The following is a 12,078-nucleotide window of genomic DNA, read 5'->3' as shown; positions in this document are numbered from 1 at the left end:
CGAGACCCCATCTCTACAAAAAATTTAAAAATTAGCTGGTGTGGTGGTGCCCGCCTGCAGTCCCAGCTACTCGGGAGCCTGAGGCAGGAGGGTCACTGTAAGGTTACAGTAAGCTGTGATCAGGTCACTCCACTCCAGTCTGGGTGACAGAGTGAGACCCTGTCTCTTAAAAAAAAAACGATATATACTGATATATTGATGGTGAAATAAATACAAGGCTACAAGGCAAAGGTAAATTTTAAGAGGCTAAAGAAAGATACTCAGAGAGGACAAAAGCAAGATGCACGTTTCATTAAATCATAAACTCTAAAGCCAGGAGACGCTTCTAGCCCACTACCTCGTATGGCTGTTACTTTGGCTGCCTATGTATCCTTTTGACTATCATTTATGGAGTACCTACTGTATACCAGGCACTGGGTCTAGAGTGGCGACCAAAATCTTTTCTGGTAAACAGCCTCACCCCCTAAACACAGGGCGCCAGGGAACAAAGAGGGCCGATTAGAGTCTCTGCCTTAGAGTTTTCTGTGAATAGAGAGATAAGACTCACATATGGCCCAGAGACCCAGGGTAAAGTTCTGTTTACCCTTCCTCAAGGTTTCTCCAATTCTGTTAATTACGTCAGCATCTTTGTAATACATCATCTTTTATTGCTTAAGGTAGGTTAAAATGACTTCCCGTCATTTGCAGCTATGAAATTCTTACTAATATAACTTTCAGAACACAGACGAGACCAATGAAGCCCAGGGAAGTCAAATGACTCCCTTGCTCTGTCTCACGGGGAGGCAGTAGCAGATCTGGAAAAGGAACACAGGTCTCCCGACTCCCAGTCCCGAGCTGTGTCATAGGTCTAAGTGCAAACAAGCTCTAGAGAAAGGAATCAATACACGGTACCTCGTGAACCACGGAGCCCAGCAGGAAGTCCAGCCTCTGGCACAGTTCCCCCAGGTTGGCCAAGCTGCTGGCCCTGTGGGCGCTATCTGGATCTCTCACTCCCCGCAGGAAGGTGTGGACCAGAGGTTCTCGGTACTTTGAGACCATGTCTCCTATAGAGAGAAGGAAGAAATACAAAGCTTTTAAAACAAATTTTTAACTTCTTAAAGAGGAAATAATGATACTTCCATGGTACATTGCATGATGTCTTATTCTTTTCAAAGTACTTACATAACCATGCTCTGGAAGAGTATCTCATATCAGGGAAAATATTCATGATGTATGGTTTGTGAAAAAGTAAGTAGAATCCCAGTTTCAAACTAAAAATCTACATATAGAGCTAAAAGATGAAGAATATATTTCCCTTAATGTTACTAACAGTTATCTTCAGAGAGTCAGATTATAGAAAAATTTTTAAAAAACGTACATATACATCCAAGAAAATGTATATCTCATAAATACATAGCTGGATAAACTTCCACACACCCAGCTCAACTGTCTAATGACAGCCCATGGTTACACAAATAGTAAGTATGGCCCCCAGGCTACACCCCAATCATCGGCCCAGTACTTTCCCCACACAATCACACTGCCTGCTTGGACCAGCAAATTGAGTGAAAGATAATCCAAGGCATTTGGGGTCCTTGTCAAAGAAAGAACTATGATTCATTCGCTCATTTGGCAAATATTTACTGAAAGGCCTAGTATGTGTTAAGCCCTGTTCTAGATGTTTAGGATATGACAGCAAATGAGAGACAGTGATTCCTGCCCCTGTGGAGCTAATGTTCTAGTATAAATTACATAAAATGTTAGAGGGTAATACATGCTTTGGGGGGGAAAGCAAAGAAGTAGGGAGAATAAGTAATAATAGGAATGGTGGCAGACTTCAATTTTTAAAATGGTGGTCAAGGTAGGTTTCATGGAGCTGCTAATAGGTCAGGGAGAAAGACGACTAAAAGTTGATCATGAGATTGAGTAACAATCTCACTGCTGACCTTGAGAAGAAAGGTTCTGAGGGATAGGTGGGGGTGAAACACGATAGAAGTAGATCTAAGTCACAATGGGAGAAGAAGAATAGCACGGGGAAAGATTGCTTGAGGCGTTCTTCTGGAGTGAGGGTCAAAGAAATGAGGCGAAAGCTGTTCAAGGAAGTGGAGTCAGGAGATGGTTTGGTTTTGTTTTTAAAGAGGGGAGAAATAGCCACATGCTAAGACATTGGGAATTGGATTTCTTTTACATATGTATTTCTGTATATGGAAGCAACTTCTCCCTCCATTGGTGTATCAAGAACTGAAGCTGTTTTTTGGCTTGATCTTGGTTCTGAGGCCCTAGTTTCAGAGCCCAAGTGTAGAGAACTCCACCTGCAGCCTTTTTGTGGCCCTAAGGATACAGGATGTCTATATGGTGACAAAATGGTTTCCAAAGAATTTGTTTAGTCACCCATCATTATTATTATTATTATTTTGAAACAGTGTCCGGCTCTGTCACCCAGGCTGGAGTGCAGTGGCTTCAGCATAGCTCACTGAGGCCTCCAACTCCTGGGCTCAAGCGATCCTCCCGCCTCAGCCTCCTGAGTAGCTGGGACTACAGGCCTGCACCACCATGCCCAGTTAATTTTTCTATTTTTTGTAGAGACAGGGTCTTGCTCTTGCTCAGGCTGGTTTTGAACTCCTGGCCTGGAGCAATCTCCCACCCAGGCCTCCCAGAATGCTAGGATTACGGGCGTGAGCCACCATGTCTGGCCTAGTCATCTATTATTAACAGCCAAAATGACAGCCTGTACTGAACAATCACCAACCTGTCCAATCAGGCCCAGTTCAAACAACACTTCCTTTGTGGAACCTTCTTCATCCTCTTAGTCAGCTTCACTCAGTCCTCCTTGAAAGTCCCATAGTACTTTGTACTTAAGTCACTTTGGCTTAAATCACATTTGTCATTAATGCCTTGATTCCTAGATGTTTTAAGCCTATATTCCTCTCACAAGACTATAAATTCCTTGAGGGTAGAACTTAGACTGCTTCATCTCTGATCCCATCAGTTCTTAGCAGTCTTTGTATATATACAGTCCCGTGTTGCATGATGATGTTTCGGTCAGTGGTGGACTGCCTATATGACAGTGGTCCCATAGGATTGTAATCATGCACATATAGAAACCTGACATGTGGCACTTGATATTGGCACTGCAGATCAAGTAGGGAAAATAACTGATATTCAGTAATGATGCTGGGACATTTAGCTTTCCATATGAAAAATATATATAAATAAAAATGTATATAGCAGCCGGGCGTGGTGGCTCACGCCTGTAATCCTAGCACTCTGGGAGGCCGAGGCGGGTAGATTGCTTGAGGTCAGGAGTTCGAGACCAGCCTGAGCAAGAGCGAGACCCTGTCTCTACTAAAAATAGAAAGAAATTATCTGGCCAACTAAAATATATATAGAAAAAATTAGCCGGGCATGGTGGCGCATGCCTGTAGTCCCAGCTACTCGGGAGGCTGAGACAGGAGGATCGCTTAAGCCCAGGAGTTTGAGGTTGCTGTGAGCTAGGCTGACGCCACGGCACTCACTCTAGCCAGGGCAACAAAGCGACACTCTGTCTCAAAACAAAACAACAACAAAAAAAAATGTATATAGCATCTAGGTTTATGTAAGTACACTCTATGATGTTCACGCAATGATGAAATTGCCAAATGACACATTTCTCAGAATGTATCCCTGTTGTCAAGTAACATATGACTGTACTAGGTACACAACAAATGGTAACGCTGAATTGATTAATTTTTTCAGCAAAACATAATTATGTGTGAGGTATCACGTTAATTTTGTAGGTATACAAAAATTGAGAAAACATCATCTTTATACCCTTTAAGAAGCCCAAAGCTTAGGCGGTGTGCATAAACAGAGACACACTGACGGTGACAGTGCTGGGTGGTAAATGCTGTCATAGGGTCAGGCAGAGCTTGCTGAGACAGCATCACATCACTAATCCCAGCTCCTTGGAAGGAAGAGGGGAAGGAAGGTTGGTTTTTTGTTTCTGTTTTCCCCTCAAGGTCAGGAACACAACGTTCCTTCCATACAGCATAAGAAAAAGATGAAGGAGTAATTTCTCCAAAATGCCCCCCGTTCGTAACACACTACATGCAGTCCTAAGCCTCACCCTCTGCCCTGTTAATGGTAACACATGCTGCCAAGATTGAAGCAGGGGTGACTCAGCCACAGCCCATTTTCAGAGTGGAAGAGGAGATTTGTGCACACTCTAACCCACTCTTCACATTCCCGGGTTTATTTGTTTTTGTTTTTGTTTTTTTGAGACAGAGTCCCGCTCTGTTGCCCTGGCTAGAGTGCAGTGGCATCATCATAGCTCACAGCAACCTCAAACTCCTGGGCTCAAGTGATCCTCCTGCCTCAGCCTCCTGAGTAGCTGGGACTACAAGTGTGTGCCACCGTGCCCAGCTAATTTTTCTATTTTTAGTAGAGATGGGGTCTTGCTCTTGCTCAGGCTGGTCTTGAACTCCTGAGCTCAAGCGATCCTCCCACCTGGACCTCCCAGAGTGCTAGGATTACAGGCGTGAGCCCACATTCGTGGTTATTTATCCTAGACGGGTAATTACATATATGCACAAGGGTATCTGCATAAAGACTTTACTACAGAGTTATAACAGTGAAAAATGAGAAGAAATAAACTAAACATAATATGGAAGTGGTTAGATAGCCATGGTTTATCCATATTATGGAACACTACACAGTCAGTTGTTATAGGGACCAGGACAGAAGTACATACACTGACATGGAAAGGTCTCCTCAAGACATTGTTAAGTGAAAGAAACTAATAGAACCGTTATATTCCATTTACATATGTAAAAATGCACATGCACTTCTCCCACTATTAACAAACCAAACTTACAGATTTAAATAGGTACATTAAATATACAAACGCAAAGGAAAAAACATACAAAGGATAGCTGCTAACACAGAGGACTTAAACAACTTGTCTGAAGAGTAAACAGAGCTCGGCTCAAACAAATCGTCTGACAATGAACACCTCCAATATACTGCATTTAAGATACTTTCAACTAAGAGTAAAATGTCCTTTTCTGCTCTTGCTGTAGTACGTTCTCTTTCTGGAGTTAGGAAGAGGCTTGCTTGCTCTGCAGCGGGAGAGGTGGGTCTCGAGTTAAGAGATCTGTGCTCTGGCGTTGGCCCTGCTGCCCGCGGGCAGTGTGACGCTGGGCAACCCACTCCATTTCTCTGGACCAAGTGAGAGGAGCCAGTTAGGCAAGATGAGTTCTCAGGCCCCTTCCAGTGGGAAGTCTGAGTCGATGAGTCACTTTTGGTTTGGTCATGGGGAAAATCAGATTTAGGAGACTAAGGAAGGAAGAAAAAGCACACATTCAAGAGCCCTGGAGTGGGAGGCTGTTGTGGTAAAAGGAAGAAGGTTCCTTGTCAGGAAAGAAGTTTGGAAATCCAAAGGGCGGGGAAATTGCAGATTAAAAAGGGTAAGAGCACACGAGAAACAAGTTCATATTACTAATGTAGGTATTTAAAGTTAAACATAAATGGAAAGAAAAGGCATATTACATTCATTTATCAAATATTGATTAACTATGTACTATGTGTCAGGTGCTATGCTAGGCCCTAGGGCACCCATCATAAACAAGAAAGACACAGTCCCTGTCCCCACGACATTCACAGCCTGATGGGGAAGAGGTAAAAAACTGACCATGCAATAACAATGGAGTGGGATTTGCCAAAACGATAGAGAGGTTTTTATGAGTAACGTTTGACCTGGTTCCTATTTAACAACAGCTCCAGTATTATCTTGTTCACTCAGACTCAAAAGCGTGCTGTTCTTTTTGATGCCTCCCTCTGTTACCCTTGAATGAGCCAGTTCACTTATTATTATTCAATCCTCATTTACTTCCGTATAGGATTTGAGGTAATTTATAACAAATAATATTGAAACCATGCATCATTAAAATAAAATATTTTAAAAGCTCTATAGTAAGTGGGAGGAGGGATGTAAGAATGGTTATTGCAAATGAATCCAAAATTTAGTTTAGCAATTCCTGGTAGCTAAGGCAAAAAAGGAATCGGAAAACACAGCTTTCATTATCCAATAAAAGGAGGAATATCAATTCATTAGAAGAGAGAAACTTTAGGAAGAACATGAACAGGTATCTCATTCATTCATCCAGCAAATCTCGAGTGCCCAACAATATTCCAGGGTTCCAGTGTTCCCAGTACTGGACACAATACAGCAGGAAGAAGAAAGCAAACTTCCCATGATCCCATCGTCATGGAGCCTCCTTCTAGTGGGTGAGAAGGACAATAATCAAGAAATAAAATTTCCAACAGCAATTAAGGCTATGAAGAAACATAAGGAAGATGGGGGGTTGAGAGCTGGGGGTGAGGACTCAGGGAAAAGCTCTCAGGAGAAGACCTCAAGGAACAAGTCATGTGAAAGGGAAAAGGGGAAAGAACAGAATGGGGGAAAAGCAAAGAACAGAACGGACAACAGAAGTTTTCTATTCAATATAGAAATCACTGGGGGAAAAGCAAAGAATAGAATGGACAACAGAAGTTTTATATTCAATATAGAAATCACTGGGGGAAAAGCGAAGAACAGAATGGACAACAGTTTTATATTCAATATAGAAGTCACTGGGGCCGGGCGCGGTGGCTCACGCCTGTAATCCTAGCACTCTGGGAGGCCGAGGTGGGCGGATCGTTTGAGCTCAGGAGTTCGAGACCAGCCTGAGCAAGAGCGAGACCCCATCTCTACTAAAAATAGAAAGAAATTATATGGACAGCTAAAAAATATATATAGAAAAAATTAGCCGGGCATGGTGGTGCATGCCTGTAGTCCCAGCTACTCGGGAGGCTGAGGCAGGAGGATCGCTTGAGCTCAGGAGTTTGAGGTTGCTGTGAGCTAGGCTGACGCCACAGCACTCACTCTAGCCTGGGCAACAGAGTGAGACTCTGTCTCAAAAAAAAAAAAAAAAAAAAAAAAAAAAAAAAGTCACTGGGCTGTTTCTTACACTGACCCAGCATGTAAGTCAAGAGCATACCATGACATTAACACAATCACAACTTAACGTTCCATTTATGTAAATTTCTGCCCTAACTGAGGTCCATTACTTATTTCACAATGAACATCCATTAAACTACATGCTCTACCAACCCACCCCCAACTGTATCCGAGCAGCCAGAAGGAGGGTCAGCATCTCTAGACCCTGCACTGTGCCTGGGCAGCTGGCTCTGGGCCCACTGGCTACTGGACTGGAAGAGCTGGAACACTCACTGCATCCACTCCGCATTTCTCAAAGTGCCCTGCCATCGTCTTCTCTGCAGTCTGGATCTCCAGCAGGCCTCACATACACAGCCTACATCTGTCAAACCTGGTCTTCTCTGGGTATTTATAGCTTTGCTCCCGTTTCCTGGGGCTCTGCTAGCCCCTAACTGATCTTCCCTCCCCTTGTTCCTATTGTGCCATGTGACTTAGGTCTCAAGACTACTGTATCTCAGTCTTCTCTAGGTGGGAGTCAGCCTGACCAGCTTTCTATGGAGAAAAAAATGAATGCATGTAGTCAAAGGATATAGCTTCCAGGGTTACAGTTTTGACTTAAGCATTGAATTTAAAGGTCCTGCATAAGGAGTCCTTAATTTGAGCTTTAGGAATCTGTGTGTGTTAAATTTTGTTGTATGCATCTCGTTGGCATTCTCCCATTCTTCTTTGCAAATAGCACTCTAATGCTGTTCAAATACCCACCTTTTGCCACCCCTCCCCATGTGATTCAGGCCATGGTCTTCACTGGTCTAAGTGAATCATGGTGGACACCTCCCTTGGATTGGTCTAGGCATGGGCATGCGACCCAGGTCTGGACAATGAGGTGTGAAGGAAAGTCTGCTGGGAGACTCTGAGAAAACGCTTTACCTTTGGCTATCATAAGGATACATGCGTTAGAGTTGCCTTGAGTTGTTCCAGCCAACTTGAAACCATGAGGGACTACAGGGTAAGGCCCATAAGCTAAGGCTGCCAGAGCAGAAAGATAAAAGAATTTAAGTCTTGAGTGATATCATTGTGTTGAGGAATTACCAACCCTGGACTTTTTTGCTATGTGTGATAATTCATTCCTTATTAAGCCACTTGAGTTGGGAATTTCTGTTACCTGCAACCAAAAGCAATCTAACTGATATAATATGAAAATTGGAATGCTCTTTAAAGTCATAGAACACTTCTATGTCAGTTCTATGCCTATCAATATGAAACACCAGGCCGGGCGAGGTGGCTCACGCCTGTAATCCTAGCACTCTGGGAGGCCGAGGCGGGTGGATCGCTCGAGGTCAGGAGTTCGAGACCAGCCTGAGCAAGAGCGAGACCCCGTCTCTACTAAAAATAGAAAGAAATTATATGGACAACTAAAATATATATATACAAAAAAAATTAGCCGGGCATGGTGGCGCATGCCTGTAGTCCCAGCTACTCGGGAGGCTGAGGCAGTAGGATCGCTTAAGCCCAGGAGTTTGAGGTTGCTGTGAGCTAGGCTGACGCCACGGCACTCACTCTAGCCCGGGCAACAGAGTGAGACTCTGTCTCAAAAAAAAAAAAAAAAAAAAAAATATGAAACACCAGAAAAGTCAGATTTGCCAAAACAAAAGAATTTAAGACAGTACATATTTTTAAAATGACGGAAAAGTCAGTTTATCACCAAGGTATAACAAAAGAAAGAATTAAACCCAATATTTTTCTTTCTTCTAATACAATTTTAATTGGGACTATAGTCTGTTGTACAGTATGACTCTTGTACCAGCATATATACATATGACTTTCCCAAAGAGCTAAGTCATCTTTATACAACCTATTTTTAAAAAAGGTGAGTAACTATTTACAATAGTAGCTTATGTGAAGGGGTTATATGCTGAGTATATTTCCCAACTATTGCGTAATTCATTTGATTATGAATTAAAACCTGGGCTCTGGGATGCCTACTACTATCCTTTAGTTTCTGATTAAGCAACAAAACCACAATTATCTCATGCAGGAGGGTTTTTTTTTTTTTTTTGCTTGTTTTTTTCCCTTTGTATTTTTCTTTATCCAAATGAGATGCTCTTATTGCTTCAGTAGAAACTTATTTGAAACACAAGATGCCAAGATCCTAATTCATTTTTTGTCTGGAAGTTGGCATACATTTGCCCCCTGACAAGGGCAAAAATTCATTACTATCCTGTTGTTTCCTTAAAAATATGCATATTATATGGCTTTTACAAAAAACGGTATTAATTTCCAAATTCCCCCACCCCCATTTTCAGAAAGTACTCATCACAGACTACAGTATTTAGACTAAAAGGTACCATGAAACTGAAGTTGGAGCGTTTACCACCTTTTCCTCAGGCATTTCCAAACAGCTTCAGGGAAATGAACACAGTAAATCCAAGCCCACTTTTACATGCTTGTTCAAGTATTCTCGTCAGTGGGGTTTATCTCAGTCTCACTCTAGCTGCTTTTACTCTGTGCAGCAGTAATGACAACACCTGGCTCTTTGCATCTCTGTATTCTTTTCAGGAAATCAGAGATAATCAACCTTATCGAGAAGCAAACAGCTGTGTGTTCAAGAAAGCCAGTGAAGGATCCAGATTTGTTGGAACAAACGTGATAAAAAGGAGTTGCTTTTTAGAGGGTGAAAAATCGAACGCATATGAAAAGAGAGAGCTGAAAAAATTTTAACTTGCCTGTGATTTACCTGTATCAATTATGGCATTGTGGAAAAAAAGATTCTTTTAACAAATTAGGATTTGGAAGATTTTTTCATCAAGCTTTTCAAGGGTACCTTGAAGCCTAGATTTCATTTATGTGTATCAGATCCCCTCTTCTTCCAAAAACGATCCGAGGTACTTGTAACCAGAGACATTTTCGTAGTGGAGGGGTGCTAGCAAATCTGAATTAACACAGTAAACTTTTGGAGTCAGGGGATCTGCTGATTTGAAGGGCTCAACCATACTCCTAGCTCACTGAAACCTCCATACAAGTAAAATTGAGAAAAATTGAGTGAGAAAAAAATTCCACCCTTGGCCAAATTCTTACACCATCCTTTTAACACTCTATTAATGTATGGGGACCCTCTTCCTTCTGTCCTATCTCCCCCACCCTTTTTTTTTTTTTTTAGAGACACAGAAGTGAACACAGATAAAACCATCCCTAAACACTCTCTTCTGTCTACCAAGAGGAAGTAACTGAGGAATATCTTACGCTGTCGGTAAAGGGGCTGCTGGGTAAAACCAATTATATTTTCCAAAAATTGAAGGATCACTTACAGCCAGCACTGCTCTGTAATCAGAAGTTTACATATATTCTGAGTGATGTTTTAGTCCAATGTTTCTCAAACACAAACATGGGCAATGAAATTGTGCAGTACAACTTGATTATAATGTGGATCCGGGCGATTCAGAATTATCATTAAAATAAAAACAGAAAAATTTTAAAATACTTTTAGAGAATTCACAGACCCCTGAAAATATATCAGAATTTAACCCCTAAACCCCAGATTTCAGTGAAAACATTTAATGTATACGCACTATGTACAAGGGACTCCATGGGGCACTGGAGATTTAGAGATGAAGGAGCTGTTTGTTTTTTTTTTTTTAAAGTAAGTTTTGAGAGTGGGAGGGGCAGAAGGAGGACTGAAGAATCTATTTTTCAATGAAGCTGAAAAAAAAGAAGCTATATATAAAAATATTCACATATTAGAAAAGAACAGGTCTATGTGCATAAGCAGAATCTGCCATGAAAACACACCTCTACCTTCCAAAATCGCAGAGACTAATTAGGCTTGGGGTTAATCTCATAGACGATTCACAATGGTTGCTCCCCTCAAACACAAAGAGGCAGGAGATCTGGATTCTTCGGTGATGTGCCCACTACAGGAACTAAGTCCTGCTTCCACCATCAGCCAAGCATAACTCAGAGGTTTCCCACTGCTTTGAGAACGGCATTGCTCCTACCGGCTCTTCACGCCCTTATTTGTCTGTAAAAGATGATGCTGGGAGGCTGAGGAGGGAGGATCTCCTGAGCCTAAGAGTTTGAGGTCAGCCTGGGCAACACAGCAAGACCCTGTCTCTTAAAAACAAAAACAAAAACCCTTCTAAATCTTCATTTCTTCTGTTTTGTTTTTAAATATTAGTATAATTTAAGTCTCTTACCAGAGGCAAGAAAAATATTGCAGATTTAGACTCCTGGAGGTCCTACGTATAGTGAGCCATTTGGTCCAATATCCCATCTCTGGGTACGGCTCTGTCAAACCACATTGGACAAACATTAACCCAGGGATAGTTAAGACTTGTGCCAGAATGTAAGAACCTTTGTGCTCCAGCCTTTCAGTTTTGTCCAATCCAAATCTCTTTCGCTCTTTATTTCATTTCCTCTTATGGACCAGTGGAGATAGATATCTGTAAATCTGTGACCCTTAATCTTATCTTTCCGGACTCCAGGATCTCAATTATGGTGTTTGTACCCCCCCCGTAATCTAACTAGTTCGAGTATGTTCTTCCTTTCTCCAGGACTGCACTTTCTGTACTTTCAGCTTGATATTAGATATCTTGAGGGGAACAAAAGGTAAAGGTGTAAAACGGTCAAAGGATACAATATGTATTTTTAACCTTTTTAACTGGTTCCATGAACCCCCTGTTTTATAATCCTCTCCCTTAAGTAATTACTTGACCCTTTGAGTTGTTTCCTAGAAATGATGGACTGGACTCCTGGCCTTAAGTGGTCCTCCCGCTTTGGCCTCCCAAAGTGCTGACCTCATAGGCATGAGCCACCACACCGGCCTGAAATGATGAGTTTTCTGTAAGGCAAAGGAGTTGAGATTCTGAAGGCCCCAGGGCAGATTTCCTGATGCCAGCCCTCACCTTCTCCCTCCACCTGCCCCAAGGCACGTGGCCCCTCCTTAAAAAGCCTATGATTTCCCTTAGTCGAAGAGACTGGATTTGAGGCAGCTTCTTTCCATTCTCCTGACAAGATGTCTGTCTGTCGCAATCCTGGTTGTCTCAATAATTGGATCTCTGTGTGGCGACATGTATGACTTCACTACATCAGTTACTGAAGAAAGGGATCCATGGGCTGGGGGCGTGAGGGATAAAAATCTACCTATTGGT

The 12,078-nt window shown here is 42.2% G+C and overlaps 1 protein-coding gene across 2 annotated transcripts in view; it reads right to left on the bottom strand.

Annotated features, from left to right (window-relative positions):
• The window catches only part of TANGO6 (transport and golgi organization 6 homolog), a 158,181-nt gene that overhangs the window by 35,946 nt on the left and 110,157 nt on the right, over nt 1-12,078 (bottom strand). For both annotated transcript variants that reach the window (XM_069456750.1, XM_069456749.1), the window contains one exon: nt 892-1,043. In XM_069456750.1, the coding sequence (XP_069312851.1) occupies nt 892-1,043 (152 nt within the window). The remainder of the gene's footprint in view (nt 1-891; nt 1,044-12,078) is intronic.

Source organism: Eulemur rufifrons, chromosome 23 (genome assembly GCF_041146395.1).
Source record: "Eulemur rufifrons isolate Redbay chromosome 23, OSU_ERuf_1, whole genome shotgun sequence".
In the NCBI taxonomy this organism is placed as follows: domain Eukaryota; kingdom Metazoa; phylum Chordata; class Mammalia; order Primates; family Lemuridae; genus Eulemur; species Eulemur rufifrons.
The sequence above is the reverse complement of the archived record's forward strand: the minus strand, read 5'-3'. Positions and strand labels throughout refer to the sequence as shown.